At 39.3% G+C, this 18,998-nt stretch overlaps 1 protein-coding gene across 2 annotated transcripts in view; it reads left to right on the forward strand.

Moving 5' to 3' along the window:
• Nucleotides 1–1,770: 1,770 nt before the first annotated feature.
• The window catches only part of ADSL (adenylosuccinate lyase), a 52,572-nt gene continuing 35,344 nt past the window's right edge, over nucleotides 1,771–18,998 (forward strand). The window contains exons 1-7 of one of the 2 annotated variants that reach the window (XM_072421160.1): nucleotides 1,771–1,971; nucleotides 5,731–5,830; nucleotides 7,859–7,903; nucleotides 7,986–8,065; nucleotides 11,138–11,309; nucleotides 14,452–14,498; nucleotides 18,817–18,907. In XM_072421160.1, coding sequence (XP_072277261.1) covers nucleotides 1,871–1,971; nucleotides 5,731–5,830; nucleotides 7,859–7,903; nucleotides 7,986–8,065; nucleotides 11,138–11,309; nucleotides 14,452–14,498; nucleotides 18,817–18,907 — 636 coding nt within the window. In that variant the 5' untranslated portion in view covers nucleotides 1,771–1,870. The remainder of the gene's footprint in view (nucleotides 1,972–5,730; nucleotides 5,831–7,858; nucleotides 7,904–7,985; nucleotides 8,066–11,137; nucleotides 11,310–14,451; nucleotides 14,499–18,816; nucleotides 18,908–18,998) is intronic. The other variant, XM_072421162.1, reaches the window with a different exon arrangement.

Here is an 18,998-nt window from a genome sequence, read left to right on the forward strand (position 1 = left end):
AATTGTTGTGCTTAAAAGGCAGATGCTTGATTCATATGTGTCTTAGATATTTGATGACAGAGCATGTTTTTGGTGTTATTACTTGCAATAGCATGTTCCAGTACCTTTTGCTACTTTATGAATATTATATAGCAGAAGATCAAAAAGCATGGGTAGGAATAATGGTTACAACTGGCAGAGCCAGAAACTCACGTGTTATTATTAAACAGAATTTATATAGCTCCAGCACATTACTCATAGCGCTGTACCTTAAATAGGGTTTAAGTATCTCTTCAGTAGTGTTAACAAAATGTAATCAAAATTGTCAAATTGGTTAATTATCCAGCATCTGCCAAAACCTGTAATTTCAGCTTTGGGTTGACTTTTCCATATATTTATAGTCTAAGTAAATGGCATATTTGGATGTTTTTGATTTTTATATACCATAATGAAATGAACAGGCTAAAAATGTGTGCCACTAATATTGTTACATTAATACCTAACTACCAATAATAATTTGGTAATCGCTGACATGACTTATGCAGATAGTCCAATGCTCTGTTTTTTGTACTGTGTTCTTAAACGAATGCAACATATTAGGATCAGGTGATCTCTCAGTTAAAAGAGCTATTTACGATCAGGTGATCTCTCAGTTAAAAGAGCTATTTACTAAGCAGTTTTAGGATTCATTAAAGTAACATGTAATTGTTTAATTTTAGACATGAAGCCATTTAATTAATTTCCATCCCTTCTGCTTCCTTTTTTTTTTCTCAAATAGCGTTCTTTATTTATTTATTTTTTACAATCTAGAATGAAACAATAAAATGGTTAAAAAAGATGTTAACAGCGTAGTCCTAGTACAATCAGGGTCAGACAATAAGTATATAAAAGGGACTTAAGTTGCAGGGCTATATATAGTTCAGCATGAGAAACTAAATACAGGTATTCCTCGAGATAAGGACATATCCCACATACGAAAAACTCCTATATATGAGCGGGGCTTCCCTGCTCCTCCCTACTCGCTCATGTGCAGGGCGTAAGCTTTGATGGGGGGGGAGGTTCGCTTGACTTGCAGAAGAAATCTTTTGCTGTAACAGCTCTTGTAACTCTTAATTGACCAAGACAAACCCTGCAGATTTTTATTTTTGCAATTTAAAGTGCGCCTTGCTCCAGAAGTTAATGAATGTCTAGGCTCCATAAAGTTTTTTTTTTTTCTTTGTTATTAACTTAGTGAGGATTTTATACAGTAACTGAGACCACACTGCCTAATAATATGTTGAGACAAACATCTGTTCTAATTGCATTTATTAAAATAATGTACCTGTTCCAACTTATCTACAAATTCAACTTAAGAACAAACCTACAGTCCCTATCTCGTATGTTACCCGGGGACTACCTGTACATAATAAAGCACAGTGTCGAGTGAAACATTTTCCTGTATATAACATAGAAGGGACAGGTTTCTGCTTCCTTTTAACAAGTAGTACATTTTTCCCTTTTGCTTCACATATTATATCCTGAGTTATATCCTAAACATAATTTCTGTTTTTTAGGTCTATGTTTTGTTCTTTTTATATATTCCTTTTTTATCTTTCATATTTTCTTTGAGTTTACTCTTGTTGATTTAAAAACTTTTGCTTTCATTTAGTAACAGGAACACTAGCAGTTATATTTTTGTAAATTTGTCTTGTGTCTGACCTAGTATAAAACATTATACACACATAATGTGTTTTATTTAGGCAGCAGCATGAAGAATGTCCAAATATCTTTTCCTTTTTGTTTCTTTAGAGTTTGGGACTTCCGATTACAGAGGAGCAGATTCAGGAGATGGAGGCAAACTTAGAGAACATAGACTTCAAAATGGCAGCTGAGGAGGAGAAACGTTTGCGCCATGATGTCATGGCACATGTACATACATTTGCGCACTGTTGTCCTCGTGCTGCACCCATTATTCATCTTGGTGCCACTTCCTGTTATGTGGGTGACAACACAGTGAGTATACTATGTGTAACCTTAAGTCATGCTTATAGGTGCTTGAAGATTTGTTAAAGACAGTTTAATATGCAGCCAGGCTGGTACTTTTGATGTGTTATTTCCTAAATTATCCCTCCAAGATGACCATAGACCAGGGGTGGGCAAACTTTTTTAGTCAGGGGCCACAATCAGGAATAAAATTTGCGTCATCATGAGGCCCCCGAATGTCATGATGACATAACCCCGCCCACTCTCCCATCGCAGATCTGAGCCTGTGATGGGGGAGTGGGTGAATTATGTGCAGTGACACAGCCCGCCAACTCTCGCAGTGCAAGCTAAAAGCCTCTCATGGGAGAGTGGGCGGGGTTGTGTGCAGGGACACAGCCCGCCCACTCTCCCATCGCAAGCTCAAAGCGTGTGATGGAGATTGGGCGGGGTTGTGTGCAGGGACACAGCCCGCCCACTCTCCCATCGCAGGCTCAGATCCGGGGACGTGTTCCAGGGGGTGGGCACCTCTTCTCCTGACCCTGCTTCGGGGTGGCACCGGCCAGAGCCACGAACACCCAAAGGGCCACAGAAACATCCCCATTGGGCCGTAGTTTGCCCATGCCTGCCATAGACCAATATTGGCTTTCTATCTAGCTTCCTGATGTTCTCTGAACTTTTTCATCCCTATCTGTGGCCTTGGATTCCTTCCCTCTGTTGATCAATTGTTGGGACAGGTACTTTTTTGTACTTCACTTCATGTGACTATTAAATGTATGATCCCGTCATATATGATGCTTCTTAAGTGGTCATATTATTGTTGACTTAAGTGGTCATATTCCGCAAAATGTGTTCAGCTTTTTAGGTGAAATAGGAATGTCATGGTAAATGTATGGCAATTTATTTTGTCACATTTGTACATTAAACATTTTAATTGATATAGCTCTCTGGATGTTGATGTGAAAAAAAACTTTTGGTTTTTATTGGATTATTTTCTTTTCTTTTGAGTAAGTTAGATGCCTGCAAAGCCCCAGATTTTTTTTCCTTGCGTTTTTATTGTTAATGTTTTTTTGGGGTGTGGCATAAAAGGTAAATTATACCCATAGTCAACCCTTTTATGTGCAATTAATAGGTTAAAACCGTTTGATCCTGCCTGTACCAGACCTCTTTTGATATTGAATTGTCACTGTTCCAACCCTTCTGTACTGTCTGGAAGCTGTTCACAAACTGCACTTTCGCTGCAGGATTACATTTCTTAGAATCACTTTGTACATGATGCCTTCAGGATTCTATTGATAACTGCCTGATGTCCTCTGTGCAGACATTGTTTATTTTAAAAACAGGTTTAGGTTAACTCCTAAAGCACTTTGCATAGGGTCTTGAAGGTAGGTGCGCAGGGTACCCTCATAGCTACTAGTAACCAAAATTTCAAGATATGGAGGTCAAAAGTATAAAACTGACAACCGGAGCCACTTGCGTAGCATGGAGCACTGGATGGGGCCCCTAAATTGATACCTACCTGTCACAAATCTATAACTGTCATCCTATGCTATCCTTTCTTCTTCTCTTCTATAAATCCCATTTCTCTAGAACTGTGAGGTGTACGAAACAGAAAATGTAGATGCGAGTGACATCTTTGGCTAACAACCCCTAAAGTTTCATTACTATAGCAACATCACAGCATAAAAAACTCCACCCATCATTACACATGGGCGTTACACATTATTGCCCACTTCTAACAGTTTAATCTCAATTTCTTTCGCATAGGGAGGTGAAAAAAGCTGAAAATGTAGGTACAAGTGGGGAACTTCTATGGCTAACCACCCATAAAATGTCATTACTATGGCATCATTTGAACATAAAAAACTGCCCATCAAAACTAAATTGAGGTTCCGGTAATATAAGGGAACAGTCATGTGTGTAGGCACATTTTGATGGGTAGAGTTTTTTTGTTGTAATGATGACTTAGTTATGAAAGCTTGTGTCCCGCACTTGCCCCTGAATTTTTGTTTACTTGCACCTCTCTGTTCTAGAGAAATTAGGGTTCAAGGTGGAGAAGTGGACAGATACAGTCATGGCCAAAAATTTTGGTACTCTTGCATTTGTTTCAGAAAATGCACCACTTCTCCCATAAAATTGTTGCAACTACAAATGCTTTAGTATTGTCATGTTTATTTCTTTTGTTGGCACTGGAAGAACACAAAAAAGCAGAGAAAAAAAAAATCTGAGCACCTAGAAATTTTTATGTGATAATCATTTCATGGTAATAAAATTTAATTTAATAAAAAGGATTTAGGAGGGTGGTGTGTCCACAGCCAAGATGGCGAACGTAGTCTGACTGTGCTCCACACAACTTTTGCACATCAGCGCAGCTAACAATGGCAGTTTCTGCCAAATCATGCAGATTGCATCACTACCTCTCTCTCCTCATCTGGCACCAATGGGTAAAAGTTCAAAGACCGCAGGATGCCAGGGACGTCTCTCCATGCACCCCACATTTACTTTGTCTTCCACAACATTTGTCTCTATGATACCAAAACCAGGCAAAGATGAGCATGACACTAAAAACTTCTGGCCTATTTCCCTACTGAATCTAGATAATCAAGCTCATGGTTAAAATACTGGCTACCTGCCTCAACTCATTCCTTGGCACTGTTATATATAAAGACCAGGTTGGTTTATTCCCATTACTAGAGGCAGGTTAATCTTAATAACCTGATGCAAGACAGAGGTACCCCTGGCTTTTTGTTCTCCCTAGACATTCAGAAAGCTTTTGACAGTGTGTCCCAGAAATATATTTTCTTTGTGTTACAAAGATGGGGGTTCCCTGCAGACTTTATTTCCTGGATCCCTTAGCCTCTGTAAATTTGTTGGGGTACTTTTCTGCCCCTTTCTCCATTTCTTGGGGCACTCGGCAAAGTTATCCCCTGTCACCCGCCATGTTTGCCCTTGCCTTAGAACCTCTAGCCATTTTTATCTTAACAGTCCATGGTATAGAGGTAGGGGGTACCCAATTCAAACACCTGTATACGGGTGACATGTTGCTTATACTAACTCAACCACTGATATCCCTTCCTAACCTCAGATGTCCTCATGTATGGACAAGTCACTGGCTTACAGCATCTCCCTGCCACTTGCAGTTCTCCCCCAGGTTCAGACAAGTTTCCCATTCAAGTGGTCCTCCTCTGCAATAACATTCCTTGGGGTCCAAATTTCCAGGACCTACCAATTACTATATGCCACCAATTACCACCCTCTGATTGTTTGACCTCTCTTCTGTAATCCTCGTCTGACCTCCTGCTCTCCTGGTTTAGATGTATTGCAGCGGCTCCCCAAACTGCTATATTATTTCTGCACCCATCCAGTGAAACAGTCCCTCCCGCTGTGCCAAATAACCTACAAGCCAAAGTGGATACCTTCATGTGACGTGGGACTAGTCCCCAACCAGGACCAGAAAATATTAAGCAGCTGTGCAACTTACAGCTCTTCACGCCATTCATGAAAGGCCCTTGTGGGTCTCCCTCGACATGGCAACCTGCACACCTCTCCCTATATCAGCACTTCTTTGGGTCCCTCCCTCGCTTTGTCCTAAGACTCCTAGCTCACTCATGAAGCATTCCTCCAGGGTCTACGATGCATATAAAACCTCCACTCACTTAATGTCCACCTGGTTTCCCCTGTTGCCCCTTCCTACACAATCCTCAATTCCCACCTGGTTATATGGTCTATTGACGTTTCGGTGGTGGACATGGGATGATTTGGAATTTGTTTACTATCTCTTGTCCTTAACAGGAATCAGTACCTGGGACAGGTTGCACACAGCAAAAGAAATTCAACTAGGGGAACACTTCCACTACATGCAGCTCCATCACTGGATAGCCTTCTCTATCAGGTGAATGCACTGCCCCCATTTTACTCACCTCCTACAAATCTATCTGCCTATTGTCTGCCTGTTATATTACCCCTTCCCATGTAGCCTATAGGAATGTATCACAATCAGTTCAGTGCTTACGTGGTTGCAACGAAAGAGGCACATGCTTCACACGTGGTAGACCTGTTCTAAACTATCTGTTTTCTGGAGATCGCTATATCAGCTGCTAGAAGCACTGACCGAATATCTGCTACGACCTTACTCGTGGTAAGCTATACTGCAGCTTCCAGATATGACCCTTCGTCCACCCCCCTAGGGAAGTTGACCAGCTTTGTGTTTATGGTGGCTAAACAGGTGAGTCTAGACTGGACAACATAATGGTCTATGAGAAGTTGACTAGTATCTTTTCTGATACCTATGATATAGATTTGTGGCAATTTGGGAACCATGGATCACACGCCACCCCCCTGGTCTTTCTCCCAAGGCACTGACTGGGTTGTAAGTGGATCTTCTGTCATGGCCCTTGTACTTCAGGTTCTGACTGCCTCTCTCACCTTCTCCTCTCTCTTTCCTTGGTTCATGTCTCTCTTTTTACCATTCTTCTCTCCGTCTTTCTGTCTCCTATGTCCTTGTTGCCTCAATTGTATTGGATCTGCCCACAGATTGCTGTGCCCCAGTCTCTGTCTGAACTTTATAACACTGTAACTCTCAATAATGCTGTCTCCCCTACTCAAGACTGCTCCATGACCTTGTTGGATCTTCTTTCACATGGAACATTATGGACCTTGCCAATGGACATGTGGGGGTGGCACCCCTAGCTGACTCACCTCCAGTTTTTTATCCCCTTTACACCTTGTATTTGTTAATATCCTTTTTATCACATGATGTATCTGGGTTAATTTGTTTTTGAAGCAACTGGTAAAATCAATAAATCCAGAAAAAGAAAAGGGTGCAACTCTTCTCTATGGTTTTTAGTCTTTAAGCCAACCCCATTGTAACATAGATCATAGAAATAGATAGGTAGAGAAGGTTTTTTTTGGCACAGTAATTGATTCCTATTTACTTGAGATAGGCATAGTAACAATTACAAAGAAGAACACATCAATATAGCTTCTTGTGTAGCTCTCAGTTGTCATCAGGATTCCCAGCCTGTACTAACACCCACAAAAAAATGTGGAAGCTACTCCTATTAACACCCCTGAGAATTATGGTTACAACAGCACCATAAAATGCCATGAACTTTTTACTATTATTCTCCATGCATTAAAACATTTAGTCTTTATAACCCCTTTACTGTTACCACAAAGTGAACTGAATACTGAATTTTAGTCCCCTGAGGAAGCCAATCGCTGAAATGCGTTGGGTTTGGATATCAAGCTACTCTGTGATCATGTGAATGAGACTAAAAACAAAATACTTCACATATGGGTGTTCCTGTACACCATCAAACAACTTCGAATGTAGTCAATAAAAATTGTTGTAATCTTCACAAGATAGCTATAATGATATGTGTTCTTTGTACATGTTACTATTCTAATCTCAAGTAAATACTGACCAATTATTGTGCCAAAAACCCTGTCTGGCTATCTATTTCTACAACCTATGTTAAAATCAATAAAGATCATTGTTAAAAATTTTTTAGGGGAAGTTATACATCCGTCCCCTACTTACATCTACATTCGGCTTCCTATACCTCCCCATTCCAGAAAAATTGGGGCTCAAAGAAGAGAAATTTACAAGGTGGCATAAGATGATTATAGCTTTGTGAAAAGCAGATATTCATTTAGGGGCCCCACCCCAATACTCCTTGCTTCATTTTAAAATTTGAGCTCCTAGAGGCACTTGCCTTTAAACAGCAACCCCTATGTTCAGTTTTTCTAAGTGTACATTATATAAAAGGGTGTAAATTTGCTGTGTCTTGACTTTTTACCAACCCGGTTGAAATAAATTTCTTGGGGGAACACGGCTAGTACTGCTCCTTATGACTCATGGTGATGGTAAACTTTGTTAGCTTTGACCAAATATGTTTTTTTTTTTTTTTTTTTTAAGGATCTAATTGTTCTGCGTGATGGATTTGATTTGCTTCTTCCAAAGGTAACCATTTTAAATCTGTATACATATAAAATGAGCTTTTACATGAATTAGCTTTAATGCCATGTCTTTTCTATTATAACAGCTTGCAAGGGTTATAAGCCGCTTGGCAGACTTTGCAGAAAGATATGCTGATCTTCCAACGCTGGGATTCACCCACTACCAGTATGTAACACAGTAAAGATACAAGTAAATTATTGTCATGTTGTGTTGTATTCATGTTTATAAGTTGTGGTAGCTGGCATCAAGCTTGTGCTCCTTTCGTCATGTCATCTGGCATTCATTCCTATTGAGCCAAAAGAAGCATGGATACAGTACATCTACGAGAGGGTGCTGAGAAGTTCCTGGCTTTGCCCCTCCAGATGAAATAAAAAAATGAGTGTGGTGGCATGTAACAGCCTAATATCTTAGTTTGTAACTGCAAATATCAGGTCTTTGCAATTCTTAAAAACTGTTTTTTCTTTTAGTGAGAAGCTGTCATGGCAGAGGCACAAGCAAGTTTCACATCGTTGGAGTTACGGGCCATCATTAAGTCTTTGTTTCTCCGGGGAAAGTCAGCAAAGGACATTCACACTGAGATGTCACAAACACTGGGGGAGAAGTGTCCTTCCTACAGCCTTGTCAAAACCTAGATATCTCCTTTCAAAACTGGGCATTTCACCGTTGAAGATGAGCCCCGCAGTGGGCGCCCCCCAACCTCAACCGACCAGGCAACCTGCTATGCTATCCATGAGCTGATTATTGAGAACCGGCGAATATCCACAAAAAAGATAGCCCAGATACTTGACATCTCACGGGAGCGTGTTGGGTTTGTTATCACCACTATCCTAGACATGTGCAAGCTTTCAGCGAAGTGGGTGCTGAAATGTTTGAACAGTGATCAGGAGAAGGAACCAGTTGAAGCATCCAAAGCCGTTTTGGCCCATTTTGAAGCTGCACAGCACTTTTTGGTTAGGTTAGTGACTGAGGATGAAACCTGGATCCACATCTATGATCCTGAAACCAAGGATCAGTCAAAGGAGTGGCGCCACAGCGGGTCCCCACGGTTGAAGAAGTTCCGAACCGAGAAATCAGCCAAAAAAGTCATGGCGCCCATTTTCTGGGACAAAGACAGTATTCTGTTGGTGGACTACCTACCTCAGGGCTCTAGTATCACTGCACAGTAATATGCTAACCTCCTGGAGCAGCTGAAGGAGGAAATTAAGACGGAATGCCGTGGAACGTTGACCAAAGGGATCCTTTTTTTTCAGGACAATGCACCTACGCACACGTTTAACGTTGTGGTTGCCAAATTGAACACCCTGGGTTTCCAACTGGTCCACCATCCCCCCTACTCACCTGACCTGGCCCCTTCGGACTATTATCTGTTCCCGAATTTGAAGAAACACCTAAAGGGGCAACAATTTGAGGACATTTCTGACGTCAAGGATGCTGTTGAGAGCTGGTTTGAGGCCCAACTAAAGGACTTTTTTTGGAACAGTCTAGAAAAGCTGCAACTACGCTGTACCAAGTACATCAGTCTCGGGGGAATATGTTTAATAAATGTGTTATTTCATAACTCTGGTCCTCTTCTTTCTGGGCAAAGCCAGGAACTTAGCACCCCCTCGTAACATTTGTATAGCATGGGGTTCAAGTATGGTATTGGGTTAAGGAAGAGCATAAATGAGGATAGCATAATTCACTGTTTCTCATGTTCTTTTAAATATGTAATATATATTATTCAGCTATATTAATTTTACTTTGTTTTCTCTCTTTCTGAGTTATGTACAGTTTAGTTGGCTGAAATATTGTGAATACATGTTTTTAATATTTCTGGTTCTCAAAGAACTGCTAAAATGCATCTCTGATCTGTCGCTTTATCAGTCTTAACTGCTATTGCTACCCTTATTTATATAGAATAATTGACATTGATTAGCAAAGCATTAGAGAAATGGATTTGTAAAATGTGGCTCCACAGGTGTACATCCCTCTTCTAGCATGTTAAAGTAAATTATCTAAAATAAGGATGTATTTGCTGCTTGAAGGGTTTGTTGAAACACATGCGAAAGCACTAGGGATGCTGCATTAAAAAAACAATCAAAAAAGACTGAAGGTTTATAAAGGATTATCTTAACATCCTTTTATTTATTAAATTTGTTTTTTCTTTAATAATTTCAATTTTTTAATTTTCCTTATTGACTTTTCTAAAGTTGATTGAAAATGGAACTTTTTAAGCGTTAGATTAGGCCCAACAGTTCTATTAAAATCCCTACATTTTTTATCACACAAAATCAATATCAAAAGAAAAAACAAAATATTCCATAAAACATACTGCAATAATCTCAATTATAACTTGATGCATTTCCCAGACCTAAATGTCCACTTTATCGGGAGCAAGTCATGTATCTTTAAGTATCAAGTCATGTATCTTTAAGAGTAAGTATATTTAAACAAATTAGTAAAATGTCGGCAAAGGAAGAAAAACTTGATTTAATCATATCAAAGCATTTTAATTTTACAATATCAAATATAGAGGTGAATTCTGTTCATGTGTTCTCTTACACACACAAGGAACATCCCAGCATTGCATCATAGAGGATGTAGGGGAGAGCAAGCAGTCTAAAAAACTGCTCAACTTTTTCCTTTAATTTTGTGAAACCATCTGCTCTGGGCTTAAAATGTTTTTCTTCCCTCTAAAACACTTTCCCCCTCGCTGTCTAATAATATGGACAAAAGGTTTGGGTCCCAATATAGATGGAAACCTTGGGACCTTCTGGGACATTTGCATAATTTCTGGTGGGGGTTCCGGGTGGGATGAGGTCACTTCGGTGGGGGATAGGTTGTTGAGAGACCCCTATTAACCTGACAAAATTTAAACTCTAGCCTATTTAATAGAATGCAAAAAATTGTTTTATTTGCAGTTGAGATTAAATTTCTTTGTATGTTGTGGAGTATGTGTGTGTGTTTTTTTTAAATTCTGTAAGTTGGAAAACATTAATAGCTCCTAAGCACACAAGTTAGCAAAAGACTTCTGGGTAAAACTGAAATTCAGCTTCACCCTTACTACCCCTGACTGTTAAATACATTCATACAATATGTATTTTGTCTTCTACTGTTTTGTGGATTTTTTTTTATAATCACTAATTAGGATTCCTTCTTAAATTTTACAATGCAAGAAATAATTTTGTAATGTAGTAATCAGGAGAATTGTTTCAATTAAAGTGACTTGTGATACATTTTATAATGTTTGGTTTGCAGACCAGCCCAGTTGACTACAGTGGGAAAACGTGCTTGTCTCTGGCTTCAAGACCTGTGCATGGACATGTATAATGTGGAACGAGCGCGGAATGATCTCAGATTTCGAGGCGTGAAAGGCACAACTGGAACACAGGCCAGCTTCTTGCAGCTTTTTGATGGTGACCATGAAAAGGTTGCAAATTTAATTAAATGTGTGGAATGTTGTCATACATGTGTGTGTGTGTGAAAAATTTTTTTTTAGATCAATAAGAATCATAACATTTTTTTATGCCTAATATTCGAGAGAACTGGCATACTTTTTACAGTCCACGTAATTTAGATTGGTCTGCATGCACATTTAGGTCTGCTTGTAGTAAGCATAGCTTGCACTATAGTAACTTATTCATATAATCAATCATAGGTAGCCTAATAGTTTATACACCTAACAAAATACTGGTTGAAGTTACGTCAACATTCACATCGGCCCTGCTAAATGTGGCTTATCAGCTATGCCCAACAATATCCATATCCAAGTTATTAAATACATAGACCAGGACACTTTCTGCATGGAGTTTTCAGGTTCTTCTCGTGTCTGTGTGGGTTTTCTCCGTGTACTCTGGTTTCCTCCTACATTCCAAAAACAAGCAGTTAGGTTAATTGACTTCCCCCCAAAATTTACCTTAGACTGTATTAAAGACATATGACTATGGTAGGGACATTAGATTGTGGGCCCCTTTGAGGGACAGCTAGTGATATGACTATGGGCCTTGTCTAGCACTATTTGAATATTGTGTAATAATAATAATAATAGAAAGCCATGATCCTAGGGTGCAGCTCATCAGATGTTTCTAAACCGCACCATATAGTAAAATTAAGCCTCCTATTCTCAATTTGTGATTCATCTCTTACTTAAAAAGCACATTCACCAAAGTAAAATACTTAGCATTTACATTTAAGGTCTAAGCGTAACAGTTGTGGAAAAATGCAAGTTGGTTATGTGTGGAATCTTAGTATACAATCAACTAAATAAGATTTAAAATTCCCAGTAATTTTTCTGTCTTCTTAACATGACCACCAGTTGGCCAGTAGGGCATACACCAACATGTTCAAGAGTACAGCTTACAGTCTTCATCTTCCTTTCCCAGTTGGAATATCTCCACAAGAAACCTAGCAAACCATTTACCCCTGCAAAAACTCTTAGAATGCCTAAGCAAATGCTGTTTAGAAGTAGTGATAAGTACAATGCCGCTATTACTCCTCAATTGGATTCATAATCTACATCTTCCATAAAACAAGGATCCGTAGCAGCTTTACCACTTTTTTTTTTATATAAAATACTACATCATCTAAATTGCAGATCTTTTATCCTCCCAAAAGAACTTAGTGAGGCCTTGAACACTATCCACAGCACCCACTGCTCTATGAAAAGTGTCCAAATATAAACATAGGTACCTTTTACCAGAAAATACAGGTAATGTGCTTTGACTCCAGTGTAAATGCACAAATGTGGCCACCACTACAAACATTCGAAACCTTAACCACCTGGGCGTTACACTGATGTCTAGATTTCTGTACTAAAAGCAGTACACTGTTTTTCATGAAATTTTTTTTTTAAATTGTAGACCTGTAAGTTACAGAAATATGTCCGAACAATGGTCTAGTAGATATCATGAATATAAAAAATGTTTGAAACACACAATCATGTAAAAAAAAGAAAAATTACTTTTAATAAAATTAAAAGACACAAAAATCAGCTTAAACAAGAATGCATAAATAAATAAAAAATACTGAAAATGCAATAATTCGGTATACTGTATAGTAATATATTTTTCTAAAACACCTGCTTAGTGTCCAACAGTCCAACGTCACATACCTATAGACAAAACCACATAAATATATTTTGGATTGGATTGGATACAGGACTTTGTATTGAATCCAATACAAAATATTTGAATTTCCCGCTATGACCCCCATCAACGGGCGCACGCACGGACATCATCAGGAATCGCCGAGGGACGCGAACGCCAGGTATTCTAATTCTTTCCAAACTTCCATGCAAAAAGTGTTACATTTTTTGCATGGAAATTTATTTTAGATTGTAGGCTATAATTCACCGAATAACTCAATAATTACTTATAATTCACAGAATTACCGCATAACTCACCGAACTATGTCCAAAATTTTATAAATTTAATAATAACTTTTTTTTAAAAAACTTTTAAAAAAAATCTTTAAAAAAGTTTAAAAAAAAAAAGTGTATAATGTAATGTACCTGTACAGTAGCTTATATATTATATATAATACAATTATATATATTATATAAGCATTTCTTTGTATTGGACTCAATACAGCTTTTTTGTATTGAGTTCAATGCAGAGGATTTTGAATTTCCCGCCCCGCCTCCTGCCCACACCGACGCATGCAGCGACGTCACCGGGAAACCCCGTTGATCGTCACTGCACTCGCCGGATGAAGACAGAAGACGTGTCTGGAGGAACTGAGAAGGTGAGTAGTTTTTTCAGAGATTGAAGCTGGAACAGAACGGATCATCACAGCGGGGACCAGGTAAGTGAGGGGATTTAACCACCCGGCAAAGTTTGGGTTTATCGATTTTTGCAAAATCTTTAAACCCGAACCAAGGTCGGGTTTAACGGTCGCGTGGTTAAGCAACGATGTGTTATTTTTAAAATATGTATTTAATAAGAAAACAAAAACAACTGGGTCTGTATCTGTCTTTTTTCATATTTAAAGTATTTTCTACTTTTGAACTGATTTTGATGGGTCACTTACTGTGAACTGATCTTTTGTGCATGGTTGTTGAGCGTCAGTATATGGTAATGTATCCTTCTGAAAAGTATATGACAAACTCTTTAATAACTGTCCAAAAGCAAGAGTTTAGTACATACTTTACAAAACATCAGGTGAATGTCTAATGACATTTTGAGGGCAAAAAACATTTTGGTTTTCACTATATATACAGTATATACAATACATTTAAAACTGAATATTTTTATATTGCATCCCCTTTCTAAGTCAACCAGCCATATAAGGTCCTGCATTGATTTTTTTATTGGCTGGTGGACACTAAACATGTTATTAGTTTTTTTGTTTAGATAATTTTTTTCTGCGCAAACACACACTTCTGCCTAATTTCTCCACATGTAAACCCAACAATTATGATCACATTGATTAAATACCTAATTGGGCTTGCAGTACCCTTAGTGAAAATGTACATCAATTACCTTGTTAATATTTAAAATTGGTAACCCTGCAAATTGTTCCAAAAAGTATCCAAATGGTGACACAAAAGGAAATGTGTTTGTTTTCTGTTGCAGGTGGAAGAGTTAGACAGGATGGTGACAACTATGGCAGGATTTAAAAGGTAAATAATATTGCTAGATTTACAAGAATACTATATTGTGTTCATCCTCACCATGTATTTATTTTGGTACAAACATATGTGATCCTTTAGTGTTTGGCCCCCAAAAAAATTTTTGTTCTCCACTGTGTCCATTTGAGCAGTTATTTTTGTTTGTTTTTATTATTTTTGTGCCCATTTCTGGTGTGGGTATTTCTAAGCAGACCGCATCCACGCTGTTCTGTGGTAATGCATGCCTCTGTTAACACTCCAGATAAATTTAATCTGATTAAAAGTCATTGTAAAATAGAACTTGAGGTCAATAGGTTTGTTAAAGCATGGTGTAAATGTTGCCATTATTGTTTTTAAGTAAAAGTAGACTATTAAAACAATATTTTTTTGTTCATTTCAATGCTGTTGATATCTTACAGCCTCTTTAAAGCCATTTTCAGTTTTCTAGGGTTGTACTCTCTCCCATGATGGCTTCATGGCGCTAAGACTGATTTCCTGATTGTGACACACTGCATGACATTTGTTAAAACATATTTATGGTTTTCATCAAAAACTGTGATATCCCGAGAAGTCGTGGCTTGGAGGGCCCGGAAGGTGGCAGCCTAAAGTGTGAGCTCAGTCTTTTACCTGAAACTTATGGTGATTTAAAAGGCAATTCCAGCTGTGATTATCGGCATATCGAGGAAGAAGTAGTTTGTGAAGACTCCCTCCACCTCTGTCTCTCAATCCGGATCATTCCAACTGTCAATCCAGGAATACATCCGGGATTCCACTACCCTGGCTTCCTCACACATGGCTATCATGGTGCTGAATTCCTCATCAACTTCCACCTGGAAGGCAACAGCACAATTTCCTGCCCATCCAGTTTCCAAACACCCGCCTGCTGAATATGCACGCTCTCTGTTCCCCGATTGGTAAAATAACCTAGTCATCTGGACAGTCTACTGTTGAGTCATGCCTCTCCCTCTTCCTATAGAGAATCAGCCTCAGCTTCACCACAGTCCACAGATCTGGTCTCCTGAGTGTGGCTGTGGCTCTAAGCCCCGCTCACCCTGTACCAGTGCAACAAGAGGCTTGTGCTCTCTCCATGAACCCAGTCATACATGACACAGCTACCCACAGATCAGTAGTTGCCAATAGTAACCCTACAGCAGCCTCAAGGTGTTTTTCTCCCACAATTGCCACCTCATATTGTGGCTTCTGATTTGCATAGGCCATCTTATCTGTTGAAAGAGCCTCTGCCCCCAGATATGGGCTTTCACCTATATTGATAAAATTATTTACAAAGTCTGTCTTTTAAAGCAGACTTCCAAAACCTTATAGCTGAAGTCCAGGCTAACTGTAGATCAGAGATTGGGGCCCTGCACACTTACCTGCAGTCACTGGCTTGAAGAGTGGAGGGCCTGGAGCTATCTTTAATAAAATTCTCAATAATTTTAATCCTTCTCTCTATATACTAAATTCAGACAGAGCACATTGAACCCCAAAACTGACTGCTAACACCTGACGGCCCAGGGATGTCATTTCCAGTTTGGCAATCTATGCGCTGAAAGAGGAGATTATGGACAAAACTAGAAATATGTGTAACCTAGAGTTTGCTGGGGCACCCATACAACTTTAGCAGGATCTCTCATGGCACACCTTAAAACAATGTTGCCTGCTGCAACCTCTTCCCACTACTTTTAGACCATCATATTCCATTCCAATGGAACTTTCCTTTCAGCCTGACGGCGCTCTGGGTCAGCTACCATCCGTTTCCTGGAAGACCTCTCCACTTTCTGCAAAGACTTGGGAATCAAGCGGCTTTCCCACCACCAAAACCTCCATGATGGCAAGTTGGTAATCCAGGCAGTCCACTTCCCCTTCTGGTCAGGCTGGCTGAGACTTGGGTAGATGGTATCCATTTTATAGATTACATCCTTGGAGTGTCTTAACCTTCCTGCTGGTTATATTGAAGCCCTGCTATACCTTGGAAGGAATTTTGCATGCTGCAGGACTCCATGTGTTTCTTCATTGTACTTAATCTTTATGTTTAACATCTTTTTTTCATTTCAGATTGTTTATGATTTGCCCAATACTTAGCTGCAGATGGTTTGTTTGTCAATATTGCCTATTTTTAGCCATTTTTACTGTTTATAGTCAATAGTTGCTGGTACAGGGATACATGTTTCTCTTTTAGTGATGATACTGTTCTTTTGGAAGCCTCACTACTCATTGGTTTGTTTCCCTTGCTTTCCTTCCTTTGAGTATAGGGGACCGACGGGTGGCAGGGCTTTCCTACTCTCTGAGGATCTAGACCCCCCTAGACCTCACTGTGGATATTTGTGGTTTACTCGTGTTATTGTTTTTTTTCTCTACCCTGTGTCTTTGCCTATCCCTCCCCCTATCCACCCTTTGGTCCCCTCTTGTATGCTCAGGTTGGACTGTTATGCCAACCCCATATAGTTCTTATTCTGTAACACCGAAGCTGATTTGCCACACAGGTCTCAAGCTTTGGCAAGATAATACTGTATTTCTGATCCCCCAGCCACCACTATGAAGTCTAGAATATTGTCCTTTACCATTAAAAGTTTGAACTGACACTAAAAAGAAGCTAGCTCTCATGGAATTTTAGGGCCTTGCTGCAGATGTAGTTATTCTGCCAGAGAATGATTTTGACCGTTCTGATACCTTCACCTTTGCCTTCAGATTCTACTCGGTCTGTTGGTCTCCACCAACAGGAAAACAGCTGGGGTTGCCATTTTATATAAAAATGCCTTCCAATTTACCCTTACTAAATCAGTTATAGACCCAGAAGGCAGATACCTCATACTACATAGCACCCATTGGTGTACCCATCGGAGTGCTTTAGCCAACTTATACGTCCCTAACAAGGCCCAAACTAAGTTCCTTTCTAGGGTCTTCACCCTCTTGGAAGAGTTTAAATTTACCTACCTAGTTGTTAGGGGTGATTGGTGATATTAATCTGTTTTTGTCACCTACATATGATTGCTTATCCACCTCTACCCCTCCCCCCTATCATTATCAGTGATACAACATTCCCACACTTTCCGCCAGATAATTCAACGTTCCCTGCTTTGATACATGGAGGGTACACCATGCTTTCGCTACACATTTCTCCTTCTATTTGGCCCTACATTATACCCATACCCTGATAGACTACTTTTTGCTTATCTCCCATTGTTATGCAAGAGCAAATCCACTGAATACCTTGGTCAGATCAGGCGCCAAATACACTAGATTCAATGTGTCCCCATCTATAATGAGAATTTGCTGCTGGAGGTTAAATAATTATCTTAAACAAGAAGACACTAAAGTTTACTCCTCCGTGGCCCTACAAATTTATTTTTAGGGAAAATGAGGGGTCAGTTTAATGTACCTCCTACATTATGGGAAGATCATAATTTAACTATTAGGGGTCCACTGCATAGCTAAAGCTGCCCACCTTAGGAAGGGACTCTTAAGAGGGAACCTTCAGCACACGCTTACCATGCCATCTCCTGTTCATTAATATTCTTCATAAATGTAAGATGACCTCATTAACCCTTAGCTGCATTGGGATGTCTGGGCCATTCTATTGGGTGGTTCACTCCCTTTACTCCTCTTTACTCCCCCTCAAGTTTTCCCAATTTTCCCTAATATTTTGCTCTTTCAATTGGGCCTCTGGCTGCTTATATCCGTATGAATCGCAGTATCCAGGGGGTGCAGGTTCAGGGACTGTCACTCATAGCAACCACTCATTACGCTCCTTAAACTATAGCGAAAACTGGAGGCATATGGTGAAGTTTCAGGATATAAGAATAATTCTCAGAAAACTGAGGTCCTTGTTTTATTTATGCCGTCCTCACTACTCTCCTTCTTTTGAGACAGGCATCCCTTTGTCTGGAAGGAACATTCCCTTTAATATGTGGGAGTCCAGATCACCTCCTCTTATGGCCTTTTATTATGCTGAGAACTTCCCAGTGTGTTTGTCAGAACCACAAAGCATTACCAGTATTACCAGGGCTGCTTGTTTGTTTGGACAGATAGGCAAGAAGACATACTTTTTAAAAAGCCAACGTAAAAGTGTTGATTTTTCTTTTGAGCATGTAGAATCATGCAAAATGTTTGTTGACTGATTTCTAATCTGTTTTGACCTTTTATAGTTTTTAAATCTTTGTAATTCTGAAAACCATATAAAGTTACATGATTATTTTGTTTTTTACAGCATGTGATGTTAAGAAACTATAATCTACTTGTAATTTGTTCTAGGTTTTGAAAGTTTAAGTATAAAAAAGAAAATGTGTTTTGTGTAGTCTGCAGCATCACATGCACATTTGTCTTGTTCTAGGGCATACATAGTGACAGGTCAAACATACAGCCGCAAAGTTGATATAGAAGTTTTGTCTGTTCTTGCCAGTCTTGGAGCCACAGTCCATAAGGTAGGTTACTAGTGCAGTGTATCAAAAAGAACCATTAAACCTTCTTTTTCATGTTATTGGACTTGATTGTTCTCATCTTGCATATGTTTTA

This window comes from Pyxicephalus adspersus, chromosome 8 (assembly GCF_032062135.1).
Source record: "Pyxicephalus adspersus chromosome 8, UCB_Pads_2.0, whole genome shotgun sequence".
NCBI lineage: Eukaryota > Metazoa > Chordata > Amphibia > Anura > Pyxicephalidae > Pyxicephalus > Pyxicephalus adspersus.